Source organism: Caretta caretta, chromosome 18 (genome assembly GCF_965140235.1).
Source record: "Caretta caretta isolate rCarCar2 chromosome 18, rCarCar1.hap1, whole genome shotgun sequence".
In the NCBI taxonomy this organism is placed as follows: Eukaryota; Metazoa; Chordata; order Testudines; family Cheloniidae; genus Caretta; species Caretta caretta.
In genome coordinates, this window is record NC_134223.1 from 7,857,997 (window position 1) to 7,883,782 (window position 25,786).

The following is a 25,786-nucleotide window of genomic DNA, read 5'->3' on the forward strand; positions in this document are numbered from 1 at the left end:
TCCCGGGGACACACACACACACACAAACTCACTCTGCCTGGATTTGTGCTGGACATGGCCCACCTTGATTACCATGCACATTGTAGGGAGAGTGGTCACTTTGGATGAGCTATTACCAGCAGGAGAGTGAGTTTGTGTGTGTATGGGGGTGGGGGGGTGAGAAAACCTGGATTTGTGCTGGAAATGGGCCACCTTGATTATCATGCACATTGTAGGGAGAGTGGTCACTTTGGATGAGCTATTACCAGCAGGAGAGTGAGTTTGTGTGTGTGTTTTTTGGAGGGGGGTGAGGGGGTGAGAGAACCTGGATTTGTGCAGGAAATGGCCCAACTTGATTATCATGCACATTGTGTAGAGAGTTGTCACTTTGGATGGGCTATTACCAGCAGGAGAGTGAGTTTGTGTGTGGGGGGGTGGAGGGTGAGAAAACCTGGATTTGTGCTGGAAATGGCCCAACTTGATGATCACTTTAGATAAGCTATTACCAGCAGGACAGTGGGGTGGGAGGAGGTATTGTTTCATGATCTCTGTGTGTATATAAGGTATGCATCCGATGAAGTGAGCTGTAGCTCACGAAAGCTCATGCTCAAATAACTTGGTTAGTCTCTAAGGTGCCACAAGTACTCCTTTTCTTCCTGTGAATCCTGTGTGCTTGCCAGCAGGTGAGGGGGGGGCGTCCTTTGGGACCCGGGGTGAGTGGCCAGCAGTAACCCAGGCCCTCCCTCTTTCCCTCCCCAGGTGTATTTTAAGAGAGACGGGGAGCTCATAGAGGTGGTGCCCCTCCTGGAGCCTCCATCCAGCGCCGCCGGGTTACAGGACAGCCGAGCTGCTCGGAACCTGCTGAACCGCGACCTGGATGACACCAAGATGCAGAAGTCCCTATCCCTGCTGGACGTGGAGGACCGGGGCGGGCGGCCCTACACGGAGGACCCCCTCAAGAGCCTCACCCCTGACCCGGGACTTCTGTTCAGCCCGGCCACCGAGATCATCCCAGAGACTGTGGTGAGCCGGGAGTTCCCGAGGTGGGTCCACAACATGGAGCCCGTCTACTACTTCCACCACACGCACATCCCCCTCAGCGACGGCACCGTGGAGGTGCGGGCCATGCTCATGTGGACGCTTAACCCGCAGATAGACAATGAGGCGCTCTTCAGCTGTGAGGTCAAGCACCCCGCGCTCTCGATGCCCATGCAGGCCGAGGTCACGCTAGGTAAGGCGCGCATGGGGGCGGGGTGGTTTAAAGGGACACGGCGTCATGTCTGATTCGCAGTGCTCTCGGCTTTTGTCTGTCTGGTTTAGGGTGATAAAGACCCCTCCGGCCCTACGCTCCTTCTCTCTTTCATCCCCTCTCTCTCCTTCTCCCATCCCACCTCCTCCAGCTCCCCCCACCCTTTCTTTCCTACCACACCCTGTGTTTTCTCCCTCTTGCTCATCTCTCTCCCCTCCCACACTCTTTCCTACCCTTTGCTTTGCTTTCCCAGTCTTTCTGCTCCTGCCTGGGCATGGAAGGAGGCCTGCCGACCGTGGGTTGAGGGGCTTCTTTGGGTCTCTGTGTCTGCTGGTTATGGGAGGGGGTAGCAGTCAGGACCCTTGGGGTGTGTCTAAACAGCAGCTGGTGGCACGCCTCCCAGCCCAGGGAGACAGATTCATGCAAGTGGGGCTCGAGCATGGGTGCTAAAAAGAGCAGTGTGGCCGTCGGGGCTCTAGCTGGAGCCCGGGCGCTCAAGCTTAGGGTTCTTAGGTTCTATCAGGCAAGGTTCTATGCGGGTTCTTGGGTTCTGTGATCAGCTGAGGGAAGCTGCTTCCCTCCCTCCCCTGTGCCCGCTGCAATGGAGCATGGCCTAGTGGAGAAACCATTGGACTACGATTTGAGAAACTGGTTCTATTCCCAGGTGACCTTGAGCAAGACACTTACTTGCCTCAGTTTCCCCATCTGTCAAATGGAGATAATGATCCTGACCTCCTTTGTAAAGAACTTTGGGATCCCTGGATGGAAAGTGCTAGATAAGCGCTACTTACGATGATGAACTGCACCTTGAGCTGTGATTCTGTTCGCTCTCAGGAGCTAAGCCTTGTCAGCTCTTGGAGGGGTGACCCCCCGCAAGGCACATACCTGGGGTGTACGGGGCAGTAATGCGAGATATACATCAGAAGATGCTCCTCTCTCTGAGCCAGAACTGGGCTAATGGGTGAGCAGGGGGGATGCTGGGAGAGGCTGTCCTGCTAGAGGGGCCGTGTCCTGCAGGAGACGTAAAACCAAGCTTCTGACCACTTGCAAGCGTGAAAGATGCCCTGGCGCTTTTTGCCACAGCGGGCATTACCCTGGCTGTTCTGCAGGTGTCCCTCGTTTCTCCTACAGCATTGTGTGGTGTAGCTGCGCTGTTACGCTCCCCAGAGGGGGTTGCATTTAACCACGGCTGCGTGATGAGTGGATATACGCTGTGTTGGCTGCTCCAGGAGTCAGTCTCCTTTACTCTCCCTTATTTCTGGCTGCCTGTTCGTTCAGCCCCTTCCTTAACCCTCTGCTAACCCAGGGAAATGTTTGAGACCTGCAACCGCTCAGTTCCCCTCCTGCCCTGCACCACATTCACCTCTCTCCCTCAGTGCCTTGGCCACACACCACTTCCTCGGAGATTGTTCTGCCAGGCCCATTGGGCGCCCTCACGCACTGGGCCGAGGGGCCAAGGCGGGGCCCTCGGAACACCTCTTACCTGGCTCTCTGCGCTGGGGCAGATTCCAGCCCTCTCCCCCGGCGACGCGGCCCTTGTGCTGAATGGCACTGGCTCCTGTGCCCAGTCCCATGGCAGCCACCAGAAATGGGGCAGCCACCACATCCGCAAGGGCTGGCTTGGCCTCAGTGTCCTCCGTTGCCAGCACTGCACCTGAAGCCAGCATCTTTCCAGGCCCTCGTTGACCCATCGGTCTGAGGGTCTCTCCCGGGGGAGGGTTGGCACGGCCCCGAGAGCCTTTTGCAGCGGGCACCCACTGTGGCACCCAGTCGGAAGGAGCAGAGCTCACTGTTACACCCACAGCCCCGAACCTCCCAGCTGGCTCCTTTAGACAAAAGATAAGGGGGGCTGGGGCACCCTTTCCTTGTCCCCAGAGAAATGCTGAGCAAAGAGTGGAGGAAGGGAAATACCTTGTGGCCAGAGGCAAGGCTTAGTCAGCAACCAGCTCTGCCCTGCCAGTGCTTCTCCGTCTGGGCCCACAGCACCACCTGCTTTCCAGCCGGACCAAAGCTTACGGTGCCTTTGTGGGGTGGCCCTGGGAGGTTTGGACTCTCCTCTGCCTCACTCCTCATGTTCTATCCCCACTACAGAGACGCACTGAGCGTGCCACGCCCAGATCTTGGCTTCTGTGGGCCAAGCACCTCATGGCAGGGGACATTTTTGGCAAGGGATCCTCTCATCTAGATCTGCCCTTGCTGTGATGGATGGAGCCAGTTTGCTGACCTTCAAAGCTTGTCCCTTTCCCCCAGTCTTTGCCAGAGCACCTCTGTCTGGGGGCGGTTCAAGGCTCTTTGCTTCATGGGCAAGAATCCATTGACCTTTAATGGACTCAGCATCATTTAAGTTACTTGTTTTATTTCAGTTCATAGACATTCCTCTGCTCTGGATACCAAAACAGCCCTTATCCAATAGGAGCCAAAGCAAATCTTCCCCTCGCGCCCAGCGTGCATTTAAAGAGCTGCACTCCAGGGTTAAACAAGCAAGCCCTGGGATGCCATGAAGGGGTCCCAGCCATACATGCAAAGGAAGAGGGGGATTTGCACTGAAAGTACTGCCCAGACTCATCAGTGTAGCCACATCCTCCAGTGGGTCTTCTAGCCTTTCCGCTCAAGGCACCCACTCCGGCACGGACTTCACCCTCCTGCCTGGTGGCTGTGTCGGCCCTGGAGTCCTGCTCTGTCCCTAGAGCGGGCACAGCATGGCCAGCAACAGCCCAGCCACCCTCTCCTAACCCTGCAAGTGCGCCCCACGCTGGGGGAGAAGGCCGTCCTGAGTCCATGTCTGCTGAGGGAGCCAACAGGCAGATCCATTCGCGCCGGCCAGCTAGAGAGGAAAGTTTGTTTTTTTGTGATGTGGCCCTCAGGAACCAGAAAGAGAGCTCCTCTCCCCGAAACTCATTGCACCCATCACAGTCATCAGAGGGTAACTATCTTCAGCACTATCTGGGCTGGATTCAAATCAGCCGCTGCAGAATCAAAGGGTTTCCTAGCGCATGACCAATCAGCTAAGCTGTCCATTTCCCCCTTCCCACCCCTGGCTGACTGTACCCCTCTTTCCTGACACATTCCTGTCTCCATAGCAGAAAACTCAGTATAACAAGGAAATTATGGGAGAGAGGCGGGGAATCTTCTGCTCTCAGTTGTCTTTAGCAACTAACGCTGGAACTAACAAGGCTCCAAATCGTGCTGACTTTATGAAAGTGGCTCCTTCCCCCGCTTGTAAAGCAATTCACTCTTCAATGAGAGCCTCTCCAAAACAGCCCCAGCACTTCAAAAGGAAGAAGAGGGGAAGCATCTTGCATCCTTGCTGTTTTCTCCAAGCATATCAGACAGCAAAAGCTGCTCCTCTCAGTCCATTATTTTTCAGCCCAGAGAGGATTAAAGCCACCCTCATTAATATTTCAGGTTCCAGCACCCAAGATTAATTATCTCTTTCCTCTTGCTGGCGCAAAAAAATATAGAAAATCCCATTCAGCAGACACACTGCACAATGAAAAGGTCACTGTGTGATTGTTAAATGAAGTAGCTTAAAGGGGAGGCAGGACTTAACCTGCCCATTGGTTTCCCTGTGTGCTGAGAGTATTTTTCACTACGCAACCCTCACCGCACGTCTCATGTCCCTTCAGATTGCAGTGTTGCATCCCCCCTTTGGGTAATGAGACTCCCAAATCCATGGCAGACCCTGGATCTGTAAAAGGGGTAAATATCCCTGATGCTGAGGACAAGGCCTGACTGGATTGGTGCACGTGTAAGAATTCTGGGAGATAACCAGCCATGTGGTTTGCAGGCCAGAGCAGAAGCCATGTTCAGGTGACTCAGGGATGCTGAGAGAAGTATGGGGGGAGGTGAGCAGTCCTCAGTGGTGAAAGGACAGGTTAAGGACTATTTAGAAAAGCTGGACATGCACAAGTCCATGGGGCCAGATCTAATACACCCAAGGGTGCTGAGGGAGTTGGCTGATGTGATTGCAGAGCCATTGGCCATTATCTTTGAAAACTCGTGGCGATCAAGGAAGGTCCCGGATGATTGGAATAAGGCAAATATAGTGCCCTTGTTTAAAAAAGGGAAGAAGGAGAACCTGGGGAACTACAGACCAGTCAGCCTCACCTCAGTCCCTGGAAAAATCATGGAGCAGGTCCTCAAGGAAACCATTTTGAAGCACTTGGAGAAGAGGAAGGTGATCAGGAACAGTCAACATGGATTCACTCAGGGCAAGTCATGCCTGACCAACCTGACTGCCTTCTGTGATGAGATAACTGGCTCTGTGGGTATGAGGAAAGCGGTGGACATGATATAGCTTGACTTTAGCAAAGTTTTTGATATGGTCTCCCACAGAATTCTTCCCAGCAAGTTAAAAAAGTATGGGTTGGATGAATGGACTACAAGGTGGATAGAAAGCTGGCTAGAATGTCGGGCTCAATGGGTAGTGATCAATGGCTTGATGTCTAGTTGGCAGCCAGTATCAAGCGGAGTGCCCCAGGGGTCGGTCCTGGGGCTGGTTTTGTTCAACATTTTTATTAATGACCTGGATGATGGGATGGATTGCACCCTCAGCAAGTTCGCAGATGACACTAAACTGGGAGGAGAGGTAGATACTAAATTGGGAGGAGGGTAGGGATAGGGTCCAGAGTGACCTAGACAAATTGGAGGATTGGGCCAAAAGAAATCTGATGAGGTTCAACAAGGACAAGTGCAGAGTCCTGCACCTAGGACGGAAGAATCCCATGCACCGCTACAGGGTGGGGACCAACTGGCTAAGCAGCAGTTCTGCAGAAAAGGACCTGGGGTTACCGTGGACAAGAAGCTGGATATGAGTCTGCAGTGTGCCCTTGTTGCCAAGAAGGCTAACGGCATGTTGGGCTGCATTAGTAGGAGCATTGCCAGCAGATTGACGGAAGTGATTATTCCCCTCTAGTCAGCACTGGTGAGGCCACATCTGGAGCATTGCATCCAGTTTTGGGCCCCCCACTACAGAAAGGATGTGGACAAATTGGAGAGAGTCCAGCGGAGGGCAACGAAAATGATTAGGGGTCTGGAACACATGACTTACGAGGAGCAGCTGAGGGAACTGGTCTTGTTTACTCTGCAGAAGAGAGGAATGATGCGGGATTTGATAGCAGCCTTCAACTACCTGAAGGGGGGTTCCAAAGAGGATGGAGCTCGGCTGTTCTCAGTGGGAGCAGATAACAGAACAAGGAGTAATGGTCTCAAGTTGCAGTGGGGGAGGTTTAGGTTGGATATTAGGAAAAACTATTTCACTAGGAGGGTGGTGAAGCACTGGAATTGGTTCCCTAGGGAGGTGGTGGAATCTCCTTCCTTGGAGGTTTTTAAGGTCAGGCTTGACAAAGCCCTGGCTGGGGTGATTTCGTTGGGGATTGGTCCTGCTTTGAGCAGGGGGTTGGACTAGATGGCCTCCTGAGGTCTCTTCCAACCGTGATCTTCCATGATTCTATGAAGCGGATTGTTCATCTGAGCTTTCGGTGCTGTTGTAAATTTCCAGCTGGGAGTCCAAGTTACCAGATCCTGTGAGAATTAGCCTCAGTAGAACTGGCCAAAAAAAATGCTAATTGTTTTTCCTGAGAACTTTTACAGCATCTTATCCTGAAAATTTTCAGATTTTTCAACAACAAAAGCAGACGGATGAACAAAAAAACCCAAAAAACCCAGCTGTTTTTTGAAAACTAAACATATTTTTGGTAAAAATGTTTTGCTTTTGGTTAGAAATGCTCAGTTTTAGACAATCAAAAATGTTTACCCCCCCCCCCCCCAAAAAGTTGGATTTTGATTTTTTGTATGGAAAAAAAATCAGATATTTTTCACTCCCTGCCGATGACCGAGATGGCAGGCATTCCAGAAAGCCCCGTACCGTTTGCAGGCCTCGCAAAGCAAGTGTTGCCAAACAGGTGAAAAAGAGGAAGTGAGACTGCCAACTGGAGCTCCCTTCACTTCAACAAGCATAACCTCAGAGGTGCTAAATGCTGGCTCATTGCACCTCACTGGAGGTGTATGGGGCGAGACTGTATTTGTAACAGTGCCGTGTAAAGGAGAGTCCTGATTTGAAGTCCTATATTTCTTCCCCTCTAACTGTTGGAGGGAGGGAATCTCCATGGTGCTCTCAAAAGCAAACAGCCGTGGAGCTTTGCCAGCACACCTTTCTCCTGTTCTTCCAGCACTGGCCACGCATGTACGTTAGCCCCAGTAATGTGGGTGCTGGGGTAAAATTTTGAATGGGGATTGTTGAGGAGCAGGATCTGTGGGTTCCCTAAGCATTGAACAGAGGGCCCCAAACTCATTGCTCATAGATCATCATTGAGTTATCAGGTGATAACAGCTTTCTGTCCCTGCCAAATCCTGGATTAGATTCAAACCAGTGAGTGGCCCTGGCCAAACTTTTCTGAGGCCTGATCTCAAACTCCCTGAAATCAGTGGCAGTCTTTCTGTGAACTTTAGTGGGCTTTGGATCAGGCACTTCCCAACTCTGGATCTCCCCAAACCTTGGGACTAACTCATCACTAGTTTCCTGAGAAGCACTGTGTGTCTGCGTTTCTCCTCCTCCAAGATTTGTTCTGCTCTGAGTACCTAGGACCTGTCAGTGCCTCCTCTCCCCTACATACACATAAAGGCATTTCCCCTCAGCCCAAGGGCAGGAGTAACACGGCCACATTTGCATTGCAACAGGTGGGTAAAGTCAGCATGAATTAATGCAGAGCAAGATTAGAAGCAGCAGGAAAGAGAGAGGACTTGCCAAAGGTACCCCTGTTCTCCATGATAAAGCCTATTCCACCACTCTGCTGGGACAGAAGTCCAGGGATCTATCCAGATGAACTATTAACAAGGGGAGAGAAAGGCATAGCCACTGGAATCCATGTAGGACGGACTGACCCAAATCTGCTCCCGGACACCAAAACTTTAGAGTTCCTCGCCACCTGAAATCCAGTCCTTGTGTCAGGAAGTTCCTATAGAGCCAGGTTCCGTTTCTCTTCTCCTCCCAAACCCTGAGACCGATTGTCATCAAAGGACCCAGAGCCCATGTAGTGGAAGGAAACGGTGGAGCTCTCCTGTCTGAAACCATCCGGCTAGCAGCTTGAAGAGGCCTGGCAGAGGAACATCCTCAAACAGCAAGAGGAGCCAATGGACTTGATCATCCTGTTGATGGTGCCTGGCTTCAGATCAGGCAGTGGCATCACGATGAGCAAGAGGGACCAGGCAGAGACAGCTGCTGCTGAGAAGGTTGTTTGTATCTGCGGAGAATGAAGCTCAGCAAAATGAAAGCTTGGAAGCAGATCCCATCCCATGCCTGCCCCACCTCCCTGCTGGTCAGTGCACCACGGGATTTGTTAGGACAGCTGCGCTGTGCTCCTGCTACAGATCTGGACCCCGCCAAGGGGGAGCTGTGTTCATGAGTGTGAGCGTGGGACATGCAAAAGCATCTGATGGTGCTCTCTGCTCCTCCCATCCCATCCTCCCACACACAGAGATCCCAGCCCTCTAGCTGTCACTCAGTCTCCAGTCGTGAGCCCAGTGTTCCCCAAAGGAGTCAGGTCTGCAGCTAAACTAGAACCAGAACCTCCAGTCCCTGAACACTGGGGACGCTTGGCTGCAGATCTGAGTTCTGCAGCTCAGGCCCGTCTTTGGGTAGGGCACCCATAAACCATCCAGCAACACTTACAGCTGCCCACAGTCCTGGGGGCTCAGGGTCTCGGCCCCTGACCACTTGTGAGCCAAAAGGCAGGGTCTGAGAATCAAACCCTACACCACCAAATGGTAGCATTTGCGCATCTCCTTGGCTAATCTACTGGCGCATGTGACAAACCTGTGCTTTGCCTTGTGTCTGTCCCCTCCAACAAACAGCCCATAGGAGAAAGGCAGCCTATGATGGTGGCTCTTCTGATGCTCTCGTCTACAGCATTATAAGAACACTGGGGCTAAGCTCATACACATCAGCGAAGCGCCTGGTCTGCTCTACGGAAGTTGTGTCTTTCTCTGCAGAGTCAGAGTGGAGAGGAGGGGGTGAGCGCATTGGATTCGCTGTGGCTGGAGTCTGTGTCAGGACTGGCACTCTCTGACCTTGTGCTGGCAACAGATCAAAGATCCAGCTTGATTTTTACAGCTGTCCGCTCCAGAGCAACTAGCCTAATGGTGCAGTACTGGGAGCTTGGCGGCTGCTGCCCACATGGCCACCCCCTGCTGTTAGGTCATGCTGAGAGATTGAAGGACAGATGTTTCCCACGCTGTTGCATCTTGCAGGTGACCAATGTCTCCATGCATGGAGGCAGAAGTTGGCTATTTCCCCTCACCAGGTGTTTCCTAGACAGTCGACGTGTTGGAAATCCCAGTAGGCTCCATCAGACTCCTCCGGTTGGAGTTCCCATCGCCCCAGTAGCCCCATTGCTCTCTTCCTGAGTCAAGTTGCCAGCTGGAACCAATGTGAGAACTTCCATCTGGAAATTCCCCTGGAGCCCTTTCCCAGCCATACAGCATGTGCCCTCACCACATGCCGGAGTGCTCACTCGGCCAGCCCTGCTCCTCAGGCAGACGGGCTTTGCCCACGGAGCTGACATTGGTTCTTCATAGCCGGGTTGGCGGTGGCCTCCTGTCTGTGAACTGCTGGCTGCTCCCCCAGCCAGGCAACATCCTCTCTTCAGCAGGGGTAGGAGCACTTAGCAACCTCCCCTTCCTGAGCACAGCTGGGCCAATAACAGAGTTTTTACTTTGCTGATAATGCCGAAAAATCTGAAAAAAAAACCAAAATCCATTTGGATGGAACTGAAAAAAAGATTATTTTTTTTAAACATTTTCGTAATCTGGAAAAGAAAAAAAAATGATTTTGTTCCAACGTTGAGTGGTTTTTAATGGTTTTCTTTAAACCATTCATTAAAATTGAAAGACACTTCAAAACAAAGCATCATTTTGAACCCAAAAAGTCACCGCAATTTGAAGGTGTTTTTTTCCGGTTCGAGCAATTTGTTGAAACCAACACAAATTCGAGAACCAGTTTGGTGTCACTGATTCTTCATTTTACCCCGAAAGCCATTTCAGCAGACACATTTTGCCTCGCTCGTCCTCAGCTCCGGGAGGGGCCCAGAACCCAAATGGCAGGAGCCCGTGCCGAGCCAAGCAAGCTCAGGAGACAGGTGGTGAGCTAAAGAGATGAGACGGTTGTGCCAAGCACCGGGGCTCCTGTGGCACAAAGCGAGCCAGGGCCCGCTCTGTGGGGAGCATGGCCAGATGGCTGCCGTGCGTTTCTTCCTGCTGCTGTGCCTTAAGGAACCCTGGCTCAGATCACAGCCCTGCGGGGGCAGGAGGATGGAGCCAGAGGGGTGTTTCTGAGCAGTGGGGAATCAAGGGACACAGGTGGATTCTGAGAAGATGGATGAGGAGGCAAATAACCCGCTGCCGCCTTTCCCTGTTACCGGAGGACATCATGTCAGGCCGTCACAGGCGATTAACCGCCCGTCAGGCTGTGGCCGGGGTGGGACTCTGTCTCATTAGCTCACCAATGCCCGCTGTCTCTGAAGGCCAGAGCTGGCTAATGAGTGACTCGCTCTCATGCTTATTCATAGGGGAGCAGGTTTCAAGACGCGCTGATGATATCTCAGTGATTCATGGTTTCTGGCCCGTGTCCCCCTGCTGATCTCTGCCCAGATGCAGCAGCTGCCCTTGGCACCCCTGCCTTTGGCTGCAGGGCAAACACGCAGGCCCTGCAAGGGGAGATCACCCATTCTGCCATTGCCTAACCCACCTGTATTCCACCGTAGTCACGGGCGTGTCACCCACTGGCTGGTGTGTGTGCACCAGGGCCCTCTGCTGGCTGGCATCTGAGCCCGGCACTGGTGTGGGCTTTCGACTGCTAACAGCCGAGGAGGAAGCTGCTTCCCAGTCAAGGGGAAGGGGCTTGTGCTGTAGCAGCAAAAGGATCCCATCCAACCAACAGCGCTCAGAAACAGGTGGATTGGTGAAGAACTATCTGGTCATCTAGTCTCTCTCCGTGGGGGTGCACCTACGCTCCCTACACCCGGCCGGCTGTGCAGTGAGGAGATATGGGGTGTCCAGGCCTCCGTGTCCTTCCTCAGCCCCACACATGATCTGCTCACATCCTGAAGCATAAAATCTGATTAGCTCTTTATTAACAGGCATAATGACTGCACCAGTGTTTATTAATGCACATAAAAATTAGCCAGCTTCTTTTTTATATCCAGCCACAGTATCTGACTCTTCTGAGCATCCCACTGGCGTGAAGAAACCTTTGCTTTTAGCTGCCTGCCATCACTGTCACAACTGGCCCCTTGTTCTTAGCTGGTGGGACTGGGGGAAAGGAGGAGGGAGGCACTGTGCAGTTTTTTCACTTGTCATCTGTGAAGAGACTAATCCCCTCCTACCCATTTCGTTCCCAGGCTCCACGGTCCTGGGTTCTGAAAGCTGCCATCACAGGCCAGCACTGATGTACCCTCTTCCCAGGGTTATGTACCGGGCCCTACCAAATTCACAGCCACGGAAAACGTGTCACGGACTGTGAAATCTGGTCTCCCCCTGTGAAATCTGGTCTTTGGGTGCTTTTACCCTATACTACAGAGATTTCATGGGGGGGAGACCAGTGTTTCTCAAACTGGGGGTTCAGACCCAAAAGGGAGTTGCGGGGGGGGGTCACAAGGTTATTTTAGGGGGGGTTGCAGTATGGCCACCCTTACTTCTGCGCTGCCTTCAGAGCTGGGTGGCTGGAGAGCAGCAGCTGTTGGCCAGGTGCCCGGCTCTGAAGGAGGTGCCCCGCCAACAGCAGCGCAGAAGTAAGGGTGGCAATTCCGCAACCCCCCGCTACAATCACTTTGCAAACCTCACCCCACCCCCAACTCCTTTTTAGGTCAGGACCCCTACAATTACAACACCGTGACATTTCAGATGTAAATAGCTGAAATCATGAAATTTACTATTCTTAAACTCCTACGACCGTGAAAAATTGACCAAAATGGACCGTGAATTTGGTAGGGCCCTAGTTATGTGACACAGCTCAGGAGAACCAGTCGGAGAACACTTCAATCTCTCTGGTCACGCAATCACAGACATGAAGGTCGCTATCTTAAAACAAAAAAACTTCAAATCCAGACTCCAGCGAGAAACTGCTGAATTGGAATTCATTTGCAAATTGGATACTATTAATTTAGGCTTAAATAGAGACTGGGAGTGGCTAAGTCATTATGCAAGGTAGCCTGTTTCCTCTTGTTTTTTCCTACCCCCCCCCCCCAGATGTTCTGGTTTAACTTGGATTTAAACTTGGAGAGTGGTCAGTTTAGATGAGCTATTACCAGCAGGAGAGTGAGTTTGTGTGTGTATGGGGGTGGGGGGGATGTGAGAATACCTGGATCTATGCAGGAAATAGCCCGACTTGATTATGTAAAGAGTTGTCACTTTGGATGGGCTAGCACCAGCAGGAGAGTGAATTTGTGTGGGGGGGTGGAGGGTGAGAAAACCTGGATTTGTGCTGGAAATGGCCCACCTGTTGATCACTTTAGATAAGCTATTACCAGCAGGACAGTGGGGTGGGAGGAGGTATTGTTTCATATTCTCTGTGTGTATATAAAGTCTGCTGCAGTTTCCACGGTATGCATCCGATGAAGTGAGCTGTAGCTCACGAAAGCTCATGCTCAAATAAATTGGTTAGTCTCTAAGGTGCCACAAGTCCTCCTTTTCTTTTTGCGAATACAGACTAACACGGCTGTTCCTCTGAGCTCAGGGATGATGGCTCAGTGGTTAGGGCACTTGCTTTGGACGTGGGCGGCCTGCGTTCAAGTCCCTGCTTTATCACAGGCCGCCAGTGTGACCTTGGGACAGTCACTCAGTCTCTCCGTGCCTCAGTTCCCCATCTATAACATAGGGTGACTAGCCCTGCCTTGCCTCACAGGGGTGTTGGAAGAATAAATATATTCAAGAGGAGAAGGCACTCAGATACTGCTGTGATGGGGGTCTGATAAGTACACGGTGAGCTGGGGGTACAACATGGCCGCACACCTAAAGAACCACAGGCCAGTGGAGAGAAAAGGGCTTGGGATCCCAAGGGAGTGAAGTCTCCATTAGGCCCAAGGAGGGAAGGGGGTCATACCTCAGGACTGTCCCCTGGGGAATCTCTGCATAGCGATGCTCAGTGTGCCACCCCCTAATGCCGTGAGCCTGCTGAGGAGAATTATGGGGTGGGGTGGAAGGAGCTCTGCATGAGCTACCTCCAGTGCCAGTCCCAGCTGCTGTGCCCCCTCCTGCAGAGGTGGACAGGGGAGTGGAGCCAGCAGGGCTGTGCCAGGAAAAGGGCTGTTTCCCCTTGTTTCCCCCACGGCTTGTTTCCCCCACGGCTTGTTTCCCCCACGGTGCAGGAAACAGAGGTTGGTTCAGATTCAAAATCTGAGCCCCGGCCCTTGAGGCAGCCCGACTCTGTGTTGCCCCTTCCTCAGGGCAGATGGCAAGGTGCCAGTCCAGCCCTATATGAGGGAAAGGCAGAATTCAGCTCTTTAAAAGACCCAGTCTGAAGGCTCTGGGTTGAGCTGGAATGTGTGGCACAACCTGGCTGCTTTCTGAGGCCAGCAATGAGGTCCTGCCACGTCAGTGCTGGTTTGGAGCTGCTGTGTGACGGGGGCATCTCAGAAGAAGCAGAGAGCCCCAACCCAGGGACTGTTACGCTAATGGAGCAAGTGCTGCCGCCCTGCTGGCTGAAATGCAGAGTGGCGGATTCAGAGCAAATGTATCAGGCCCATTTGTTTTCTCATTTTTATACTGTGTAGCTCGAGTGTGAATGATGGCGTTAATCCTGCTGTGTATGGATGGAAGTGAGTGGACAGCCATCCTAGTGTTCGTATATATATTCAAATAACATAGATACCGGGTAGTGATCAATGGCTCTATGTCTAGTTGGCAGCCGGTATCAAGCGGCGTGCCCCAAGGGTCAGTCCTGGGGCTGGTTTTGTTCAATATCTTCATTAATGATCTGGAGGATGGCGTGGATTGCACACTCAGCAAGTTTGCAGATGACACTAAAGTGGGAGGAGAGGTAGATACGCTGGAGGGTAGGGATAGGATACAGAGGGACCTAGACAAATTAGAGGATTGGGCCAAAAGAAATCTGATGAGGTTCAACAAGGACAAGTGCAGAGTCCTGCACTTAGGACGGAAGAATCCAATGCACCGCTACAGACTAGGGACCGAATGGCTTGGCAGCAGTTCTGCAGAAAAGGACCTAGGGGTTACAGTGGACGAGAAGCTGGATATGAGTCAACAGTGTGCCCTTGTTGCCAAGAAGGCTAACGGCATTTTGGGCTGTATAAGTAGGGGCACTGCCAGCAGATCGAGGGACGTGATCGTTCCCCTCTATTCGACATTGGTGAGGCCTCATCTGGAGTATTGTGTCCAGTTTTGGGCCCCACACTACAAGAAGGATGTGAAAAAATTGGAAAGAGTCCAGCGGAGGGCAACAAAAATGATTAGGGGACTGGAACACATGACCTATGAGGAGAGGCTAAGGGAACTGGGATTGTTTAGTCTGCGGAAGAGAAGAATGAGGGGGGATTTGATAGCTGCTTTCAACTACCTGAAAGGGGGTTCCAAAGAGGATGGATCTAGACTGTTCTCAGTGGTGGCAGATGACAGAACAAGGAGCAATGGTCTCAAGTTGCAATGGGGGAGGTTTAGGTTGGATATTAGGAAAAACTTTTTCACTAGGAGGGTGGTGAAGCACCAGAGGCCCTGCACAGCTGCAGGGTTCACTGGCCTGTAGGGCTACTACGTCCCACAGGCTCAAGATGGTGTGCCTTTAGGGCTTGTGATGCTCCAGCTGCAGAGCCAGTGGGGACAATGGGCCAATGCACTACCTGGCATATATGTCTGTGCAGCAACTGAGGGGGCCAATACACTACCAGGCACCACAAGTTCCACGCTGGACTTAAAAGGGCAGCCACAACCTGGGCTCCATCCGCAGCGTCAGAAAGAAGAGGTCCCCCCCATGCTGGTGATCTGCCTGTGGATATGCACCAGGTCCCCTTCAGCAGAGCCTGCTGCCAGCCCTCCCCACCTCGCCTGCTGATGAAGGCCCTGCTGTCCCCAGGCAGCCCCCTCGTGGTGCTATTTATATTTAAAGGCCGTGTTTAAAATAAATTTGCTGCCAGAAACAATCAGAGGGAACAGACCAGGCAGGGTGCGCGCCACTCCCCAGCTCTGATTTATTTAGAGCGATGCCTTGTAGAACGGTCCTCTGTTGTCTCCTGGAAGAGAAATGATTTGGGCTTTGCAGATGTGGGGATGCAGGGGACGCGGTGCCGGAAATCCCAGCCCTGCTAGCGACAAGGAGAGAAAAGTTATTTCATGAACTTGGCAAACCTGTGGCTTCCAGAGAACAAGGAGTATTAGAATATTTTGGGCTATGGCATGCTGCCCCCTGCTGGATGGAGTCAAGCCTGCCCGAGTGTTTTGTGACTCATTCAAGCTGGGTAGGGGGGCACCAGACTAGAGGCAGGTGGCGGTGCCGGGAAAACGCAGGGCTGAAGAGAGGAGCCTAGTGGGTGGGGAACTTGGCTGCAAGACCTCAGCTCAGTGAGAGTCGGGCAGATGGGGCGTGACTCCCCAGAGCTTGGGTTTGATGTTCAGTTTATGAAACTACCCAGCGGCCTCTTGGACTTGGGATGCATTTAAGCCCTGATCCGCAACGATATTTATGCTCTTAACTCTCTCTGAAATCAATGGGGGGTTCGGTGCTTCGATACCTTTGAGGCTCTGGGCCTTCGAACCCTACCAGTACTGAGTAGCCACTGGGCCATGGCCTAATTCCTGGAAGCAGAGCACTCATCCAGAACGAGGTTACACCTCCCCAGGGCTGAAGAGTTTCCCACCCGCCTATCCTCCAGGGCCCACATACCACTGCTGTCCTTGCAAAGCAAGAGGCAGGGATGTTCCTCCCTGTGGGAGGGCGGCTACTGATGTTGGCACAAGCTCCCCTACAGATGGCCGCCTGCATTTCCCACCCCCACCCACCCAGGGAGCAAGAGGCCAGAAGACGTGCCCCTTCTCCAGGCAACGCTCACCCCATCCTCCAAGGCGAGCTGTCAGAGTGACCGAATGGGCCAGGCGGGCTTGTGACAGGAGGCGAAGGTAGGACAAAGCATCAGTGTCATCTGCTCACTCCACCAGCCAGTTCCCCAACACCACTGAGGCCTCTGCTCAGCTGCTTCATCTCAACCTGAAAACACCCCAGCCAGGACGAGCCGGGGGGAGGAGGAGGAGGCAAAGTTGTCATGGCGTTGCCATGGCAATGGCACAGGCAACCTTTCCAGCTGAACCTTTGGCTTCATCCCTTCTCCTTTTTGGCACATGGCCTCATGCCATGCACCGGGCGCCATCCACCGTAAGATGCGACCGAGCACGCAAAGCCCATTACCGCCGCCGAGCAACAGTCACTGTGTGCATGGGGTCACGGCTTCCCTTCAGCAGCCAACTACCTGGCACTTGGTTATTTGAATAACTAACCAGCATTTGAGGGCGTCTACAAATGAAAAGCAGACAACTGTGGAAGGAGGGGGTGGTCATCGGGCTGAAGGCGGGGCTCTATACCAATTTTATGCAGAGCCTCCTGCTGCAGAGTCTGACATCTATGCAAACAAAGGGCTGCAGAAGGAGGAATTAAACATAATGAGGGGGGTTGAGAGCTGCTGGCAGTGTTCTCAGGGGTGGCATGGGTGGGGTAGCATGGGGGCAGCTTGCAGAGAGCCTAGTCCTGTCTAAAACGATGCTGTCTACCTAGCCTCACTCTGAACGTAGCAGCGTGAGAGCGATTGCATGGGGGAGTCGCGGTATCGCCACTCCAATAGGTCAGAAGAGAGAAGAGAAAGAAAAGGAACCAGAGGAAAGAACAATAAACGGTGGGGCTAAATAGCGATTTATCTGTGGAATTATTTAAGGGCCCAAATCCTACCCCTGTTGAAATCAGTGGGAGTTTTTCCATTGATTTCAATAGGAACCCTGCATAGTCATTCTTAACAAGTCTCTGTTCTGTCTTAAATGCTGCATGGCCTTGACTGTAGGAGTGAATGGGTGACTCCTTGTATGTTGGGCTTTGGTAACAAAATATGGAGATTTTCCTTTTTAAAAAAAATATTTTAATTAAAACTTTTTTTGTATTACCCTCTAATGCTGTAGGAAACATTTGATTTGCTTTAGTAAGAATCTAATTTAAATAAATATGTTATTTAAAAAAAAGAACACTGCTCACCAAGCGGTCCTGAGCAGGAGTCTGAGCATTCGAGTACCTGTCTATCCATATATCACTCACGCAGGCATCTGTCATTCATGAAGATATCTGTCTATCTATCAGTCATCTGGACAACAGCCTATCCATCTATCAATCATGAAGGTATCTGTCTATCAATCATCTAGACAGCTGTCTATCCCTCTGTCACTCACGCAGACATTTTTTTATAGCTACTATATCATCTAGGCATTGATCCCACACTTTTCCTTATGGTACTGTACCACCTAAATGCCTATTCAAGGTATGACTATTAACCTATATGGGCTGCTCACTATGGCAGTGTTTGTCTAAGTTGGGGATTCAATGCTCTGCTGACGTCCATTCTCTTTCCTCTCCTGTTTCTCTGCAGTGGCTCCCAAGGGCCCCAAAATCATGATGACCCCAACGAGAGCCCGAGTTGGAGACACAGTTCGGATCTTGGTGCATGGCTTTCAGGTCTGCAGGTTTTTTTATCCTCCTAGCTCAATAGGGCCTGGTTTCTGTTGCACTGACAGATGGTAATACATCTCCCTATGCAGCAGATTTATGAAGACTGGCAAAGGAGCGGATTAGGGGTGGGGAGAGTGGGTTGGTTTAGTTTAGTTTGATTTTAGGGTTTGATTTTTTTCCCCCCAGCAGTCAGGCCCTCAACTAAGCCACTGATTTTGTTTGCAGGTTCTGCAATTGCACATGCAAAGCAGGGAATTGCGCATACAGGTGGATAACAACGGCAGTTGGCTTGCAGAGTTCCTTGAGTTGCATGTCCGCTCATACTAACTACACACGTAAATAAGGCGTGCAATTCCTCATGGATTTTGCATGCTCAATTACACCGTCAACTCTTGAAATTGGCTCTTTTGTCTCCCAGTTCGAAATTGATTTGTTGTCACTTGGAGTTTTCTCTAATAGAAATCACTTCACTAAACAAATGCCCACGCTTTTTGGCCTGGCGTATTTATTCTGTAAATGAACAACGCAGTAATTATGAACCTAGCTTGCGACTTTAGAGGTGGGTGCTCTCTCTCTAGACTAAATATGTGCCTTTTATGGGATCTATTAACGAGGAAACAAGATGTGTTCTTAACTCCTTTTAACTAACACAAGAGAAAGAGTGGTTTGAGCATTGGCCTGGGGGGGAGGGATAGCTCGGTGGTTTGAGCATTGGCCTGCTAAACCCAGGGTTGTGAGTTCAATCCTTGAGGGGGCCATTTAGGGATCTGGGTCAAAAATTGGGGATTGGTCCTGTCCTGCTTTGAGCAGGGGGTTGGACTAGATGACCTCCTGAGGTCCCTTCCAACCCTGATATTCTATGATTGTAACAATAGGGTGACCAGATGTCCCAATTTTATAGGGACAGCCCTGATTTTGGGGGCTTTTTTTCCCCACCCCCGCCCCGATTTTTTACACTTGCTATCTGCTCACCCTAGAAAAGAAGGCAGTTTGTAGTTCTAACACACACTGGCAGGTCGAGGCAATGCCTTGACCTCCTAACACCTACAATAATGACAGTCTGCCTTGCCTGCGCTAGGATTTTAGCTTGTTAGTTACCACATGTTAGATGATCCGAGTTATGAACACAGCTTTTTTCCTGGAGCAGACAAGAGTTAAACTCTAGTATTTTGTTATTATGGGACAGATTCTCTAGGGCCTGACACCTTGTGCAGCCCTTCTCATTTGTGCAAAGGCATTGTAAAGTGCCCCCCCTCCCAGATCTTCCTCTCGTGGGTGGTAGCATTTCATATCCACTTGTCCCGTGTTTTGCACAGACTCCAGTTGCAAAGCAGCGTAGGACCAGCCTCTGTCTGTGCATCCAGCCTGCTGCCTGTTGAGTTTTTAATCTGATTCCTTTAACGGTAAATGACTTGTGGAGGATTTGAGATCTACTACATGCCTTTGTACCTGCGCCTGCATGTGTTGTTTTTACAAGGCTAACAGCTAAGCAAGCTAAAATCTAACCATGCCAATTAATTTATTCATGCCCTAGAGCCTTTAAGGGTACATCTACACTGCAATAAAAGACCCATAGCCCAGCCATAGCTGGCTCAGGTCAGATGACTTGGGCTCGCAGAGCTGCAGGGCTAACAATTGCAGTGTAGACATTTAGGCTCGGGCATGGGTTAGAATCATAGAATCATAGAATATCAGGGTTGGAAGGGACCCCAGAAGGTCATCTAGTCCAACCCCCTGCTCAAAGCAGGACCAATTCCCAGTTAAATCATCCCAGCCAGGGCTTTGTCAAGCCTGACCTTAAAAACCTCTAAGGAAGGAGATTCTACCACCTCCATAGGTAACGCATTCCAGTGTTTCACCACCCTCTTAGTGAAAAAGTTTTTCCTAATATCCAATCTAAACCTCCCCCACTGCAACTTGAGACCATTACTCCTCGTTCTGTCATCTGCTACCATTGAGAACAGTCTAGAGCCATCCTCTTTGGAACCCCCTTTCAGGTAGTTGAAAGCAGCTATCAAATCCCCCCTCATTCTTCTCTTCTGCAGGCTAAACAATCCCAGCTCCCTCAGCCTCTCCTCATAACTCATGTGTTCCAGCCCCCTAATCATTTTTGTTGCCCTTCGCTGGACTCTCTCCAATTTATCCACATCCTTCTTGAAATGTGGGGCCCAAAACTGGACACAGTACTCCAGTTGGAGCCCAGGCTCTGAAACCTTGTGAATGGGGTGGGTCTCCAAGCCTAGATTCCAGCCTGAGCCCAGATGTCTACACTGCAATGTGTAGCCCCAGCCTGAGCCCCACATGCCCAAGTCAATTGACCTGGGTTCTGAGAGTCGGTGCTACAGGGGTTTTTTATTGCAGTGTAGACGTACCTTAAGTGGTGAGCACTAGCATTTCAGGGGTGACTCGAGGCAATCCAGGCTGTCACCTGGAGGATCTGTGAAGTTCTCTGCCAGCTTTGAGGTCAGACTGTCAATGGTTCCCAAACTTTCCTGGTCTGCGTAGCTCCTCCTTAAAAAATTGGTGTAAGGTGACTGGCTGGTACATCAAGCTCAGCTATCACATGGGATACATGTACCACCATTTGGGAACCCTTGGATTAGAAGATCTAACGGTTCCTTCTGGCCTTAATATCTGACTCCATGGGTCTTTGGGAGGAGGAAAGACTGCAATGCCAGTAATTAACTCTGTGTAAGGTCAGCAGAGGTTGCAGTCATGAAAATGACTCTGTTTATGAAAATGACTCTGTTTTATTAAAATAACCCAGGTATTTAAAGCTGTTTTCCCCATCTTGGCTGCAGAATGAAGTCTTCCCCGAGCCCTTGTTCACCTGGACCCGTGTTGGGAGCAGGCTCCTGGATGGCAGCGCTGAGCATGATGGGAAGGAGTTGGTCCTGGAAAGAGTGCCAGCTGAGTTAAACGGCTCAATGTATCGCTGCACTGCTCAGAACCCACTGGGGTCCACAGACACCCACACCAGGCTTATAGTGTTTGGTACGGTTTATACCCTTGGGAAGAATCCTCCTCTGTCCCACGTTACTCCAGCTTACAATCATAGAATATCAGGGTTGGAAGGGACCTCAGGAGGTCATCTAGTCCCACCCCCTGCTCAAAGCAGGACCAATCCCCAACTAAATCATCCCAGCCAGGCCTTTGTCAAGCCTGACCTTAAAAACCTCAAAAGAAGGAGATTCCACCACCTCCCAAGGCAACGCATTCCAGTGCTTCACCACCCACCTAGTGAAAAAGTTTTTCCTAATATCCAACCTAAACCTCCCCCACTGCAACTGGAGACCATTACTCCTTGTTCTGTCATCTGCTACCACTGAGAACAGTCTAGAGCCATCCTCTTTGGAACCCCCTTTCAGGTAGTTGAAAGCAGCTATCAAATCCCCCCTCATTCTTCTCTTCCGCAGACTAAACAATCCCAGTTCCCTTAGCCTCTCCTCATAGGTCATGTGTTCCAGTCCCTTAATCATTTTTGTTGCCCTCCGCTGGACATTTTCCAATTTTTTCACATCCTTCTTGTAGTGTGGGGCCCAAAACTGGACACAGTACTCCAGATGAGGCCTCACCAATGTCGAATAGAGGGGAACGATCACGTCCCTCGATCTGCTGGCAATGCCCCTATTTATACAGCCCAAAATGCCATTGGCCTTCTTGGCAACAAGGGCACACTGTTGACTCATATCCAGCTTCTCGTCCACTGTAACCCCTAGGTCCTTTTCTGCAGAACTGCTGTCTAGCCATTCAGTCCCTAGTCTGTAGCGGTGCATGGGATTCTTTCGTCCTAAGTGCAGGACTCTGCACTTGTCCTTGTTGAACTTCATCAGATTTCTTTTGGCCCAATCCTCTAATTTGTCTAGGTCCCTCTGTATCCTATCCCTACCCTCCAGCGTATCTACCTCTCCTCCCAGTTTAGTGTCATCTGCAAAGCTTGTTCACAATGTCCTCACTACCACTGACCAAATAGAAACTGGCTTTCCCTTTGGCCTGTCCATGCTGCCTTGTCATTTGCTGTTTGCGACTCCATGTGTGACTGGCATTTTGATTGTACGAATGTTTGCCAGCAGCACATTTCAGGCCCTTAGCTGAGAATAATCATTAATATTATTTATTTTATGGCTCAAATAACTAGCCCAGGGTCCCTGTCCTGAAAAATTTATGATCAAGAAGTGACATTTGTGGGAGTTGTTTATAATGCATATGGGACAATAACTGATTATTTTGGTTCTCTGCCAGTTCTGGGCAAAAAAAAAAAAAAATCATTTAGGATCAACTGAAAACACATTTTTTGACATTTTTGCAGAGAGGGACAGGGCTATCTTTTTCATACATTGGGCGGCTGAGAGACCACGAAGAGAGAATCAATGTTAACCATTGTCCTCCCAGCGGTATGGAGAGTAAAACGGGTCTAGAAATGAGAAAGAGGCAAAAACTCTTGAGTAAAAAATCCGACCTCAATTCCTCTCTGACCCGCAGTCAGGAGCAGTTAGAGAGATAAAATTCTGTTCCTGCCAAAACTCAGCAATGAAAGGAAATCCAAAGAATCAGAGCTGCCCAAGATCACCCTTTTTAGGGTTTCCCACTTCGTTGGGCACCAATCACTGACTGACCCTTGTTATCGAGAAAGGCAGAGTGCAACAGTGGTGTGAAAGAGACATTAGCTTTCCGTATCCCATGAGATAAATGTGCACTTAAAAGCTCCTTTTGATGTTATGCCATCTGAAATTAGCATCTAATTCTAATTAGTATCTGTGTATATTTTGTTTTAATTAGAAAACCCAAATATTCCAAGAGGAACAGAGGACTCAAATGGTAAGTTTGGATCCTATGCTGCGTTTCATCATAAATTACAGCTAATTTCTGAGTTAGAACTGAACACCTCATGTTCTTAGGAGGCCATGCACAGATAAACCTGTGTGCTTAGTCTTCTGGCCAAGAATCTTCCACGCCCCAAGGAACCAAACGTTTTCTGACAGTTTATATTATGATCCGTAGTGTTACTAATCACCTAGCAGTCAATAAGCAGCAGGACAAACTATGCAGACTATGATGATTGTTCCTCTATATAGACAAAGAAGTTTGTTTTCACCATCATCACTTCAGCTGGTCAAAATAAATTTCATCTAAACTTTTTTCCAATGAAAAAAAGTAATTTTTGACAGAACAGATGTTTATACAAAAAAACAAATTCCATTTTGTCAATTACTTTTTCAGGTTCTCACTGAAAAAAACAAGACCCAAAAATTGAGGGCGGGAGGGGGGAATCAATTTTGGAGTTTGTTTCTTGATGAAAAGCTGTAAAATTTCTCAGAAAATGAAAATGTTTGGTTTTCATACAGATTTTTCACAAGGGGGGAAAAAATCATTCCTGAATCAGCTCTCCTCCATTCTCACGGCAATCTGCGGTATTCCAGCCCCGAGCCTGCCTTTTCTAGCACATCCTTTCACTGCTTCCTGCTGTAGTATTCAGGCCCTACCCCAAGGCATTGTTGGCAGTACAGGTTCGGTTTCAACAAAACTCCTGCTTTGAAAAAAAAAAATGGAAAAAAAAGGGAGGTTGAAATTGTCAAAATGGGACGTGTTTTGACATTTGCTAAACAAAAAGTTTCATTTTCCAGTTCAAAACCACTTTTCATTTTGAAATTTTAATTTATAGCAGAAAAATAACTCCAAAATAAGGTCAATACTGAAATGGAACATTTCAAAATTATCTAAAGAAGATGATTTGATTGATCTGGCCCGAAAACGGTTTTGGATTTTTGGTTTGGGAACATGTTTAAGATTTTTGACTTTTCATCCCAGTTCAGGATGGGAAATTTTTTTTTGAAAATTCTCAAGAGTCGAGAAAAGCATTTCCCGGCCAGCTCTACATGCAGCTCTTTATGCCAGCAGAGAATTTGCCCCAATAAGGGTTGTGCCTAGTTCTGACACTGCTGAATTTGGCCCTGGAATGGTGCAGGGTATGTTAAAATGTTGGCAGGGATTCTGCATTACCTTACACCCTCCATTGGTTTTCCTATGGCACGGACACCTCCTCTCCCCCAGTGTTTAAACTGCACTGGTTTGGCACACCTAGTGAATGCCAGATCAGTAATCAGCAAAAGTTACAGCTGTGTATCACTGACAACCATTTTGCAACTATCATACCTTGGCATGTCAGCACCTCAGGGCAGGGCTCTGGGCCAGATTCTGATCTTGAACCAACCACTATGAGAAAGGATGATCTTTTGCTTAAGGGACTGGCCTGGGGTTTGGGAGAGCTAGGATCAGTTCCTGGCAATATCGCACACTCCCTATGTGACCGCAGGCAGGTCACTCAGTGCCTCAGTTTCACCGTCCCTGAAATGGGGATACCAGTACCTCTGTTCTCCCACCCTTTGTCTTGGCTATTCAGACTGCATGCTCTTTGGGGCCGAAAGCGTCTCTTGCCATGTGATTGTAAATCACAATGGGAACCTGATCTCAGGTGGGGCCTCCAGCTACTACCATCATACAAGTAATGAATATTAAACTCCATTAGCATTGGTGGGAATCCAGATTAATGTCGCTGAAATCAATGGAGTTACTCCAGCAGCATGACTGTGATCAGAATCTTGTCCATTTGTCTGTAAAGCACCATGCCTGATGCTATAGAGAGAGAGAGATAAACAGTCTCTTAGTTTGCATATAACTACAGGACACCATTGGTCGCCACATCTCTAACCTTAACCCTTCCTTGTTTTGTCTAGGTTCAGTGACCAGCCACAACGGCTTCCGACTAATTTTGATGCTCACCCTGACAGTGATCCTGGAGCTGACGTGAAGGCTTGCCTCTTCTTCCTCCTCCCTTGAACAGCTCCACCCAGCATTTACCTCTCTGTCAATTGGTTTTCTTTTCTTTTTTTTTCTAAACTATTTACAGTCTTGTTATTGGTCTCTTTCTGTCTGTGTCTTGGCTTCCTCAGTCGATTTAATTAAAATGAAAAAAATTCCCCCTGGTAAAAGGCAGTGCATATTATTTGCCATGTGCAATCCTTGGCCTATAGAAAGGGCAATCTGGTCCTTGCACATGCAAAAACAAGGGCCGGTGATTACACACAAAAACACATACAGGGAATGCATCCATGCGCATATTTTGCAGATGCAACTTGCGCACTGATGTTAGCAAAAGTCACCTCATCTAGCCATATGGAGGCAGAAAGTCTAATAGAGGATGGGGCTGGGAGCGAGGACAGAAGTATCTCCAGCTCTGTCACCAATTCTGTGTGATCTTGGACGAGTCAATTTGGTCAAAATTTTCAGAGGTAGCTACTGATTTTGGGTTCACACCCCAACTTTCCAGCTGTGCTGAGCTCCCGTTGATTGCAGTTGGAGTTAAAGGCACTCAGCCGCGCTGAAAATCAGACGCCAGATGTCTTAGGTTATTTACTCAAAAACTGTGGCTGCTTTTGCAAACTTGCATCCTTAACCCCTGCCTCAGTTTCCCTCACTGCAGATTGGGCCAGATCCACCTGTGCCGTAACCCCATTGCTTTCAGTGGCATTACACCAGGCGTGATATATTAGACTTGAAATCAGAATCTGTTTGCCCTCCTTAATGCTTGGGCTCTTGTGAGTAGAGGAGAGAAAACTAAGGGTAGCCAAGGGTTTATTTAGTACAAAACAGAGGCCAATTCTAGGGCCAAGGGCAGATTCTTTAATCCTTGGTTGCTGAGTGCCCAACTTTGTACATATTCCATGTGCTTTTGTTGTTATTCATTATTACATTTATGATGTTAACCCCTGCAAAGGGAGAGCTGCATGGGACCCTGTTTTCCTGTCTCATGAACATTTCTCCTGTATAGAAAAGTGATAGGGTGACAAACCAAA

At 49.8% G+C, this 25,786-nt stretch overlaps 1 protein-coding gene across 2 annotated transcripts in view; it reads left to right on the plus strand.

Moving 5' to 3' along the window:
• Positions 1–24,922, plus strand: part of IGSF21 (immunoglobin superfamily member 21) — a 267,027-nt gene extending 242,105 nt beyond the window's left edge. For both annotated transcript variants that reach the window (XM_048824717.2, XM_048824716.2), the window contains exons 6-10: positions 739–1,210; positions 17,854–17,939; positions 20,735–20,927; positions 22,713–22,751; positions 24,668–24,922. In XM_048824717.2, the coding sequence (XP_048680674.1) occupies positions 739–1,210; positions 17,854–17,939; positions 20,735–20,927; positions 22,713–22,751; positions 24,668–24,741 (864 nt within the window). In that variant the 3' untranslated portion in view covers positions 24,742–24,922. The remainder of the gene's footprint in view (positions 1–738; positions 1,211–17,853; positions 17,940–20,734; positions 20,928–22,712; positions 22,752–24,667) is intronic.
• The last annotated feature ends 864 nt before the right edge of the window (positions 24,923–25,786 follow it).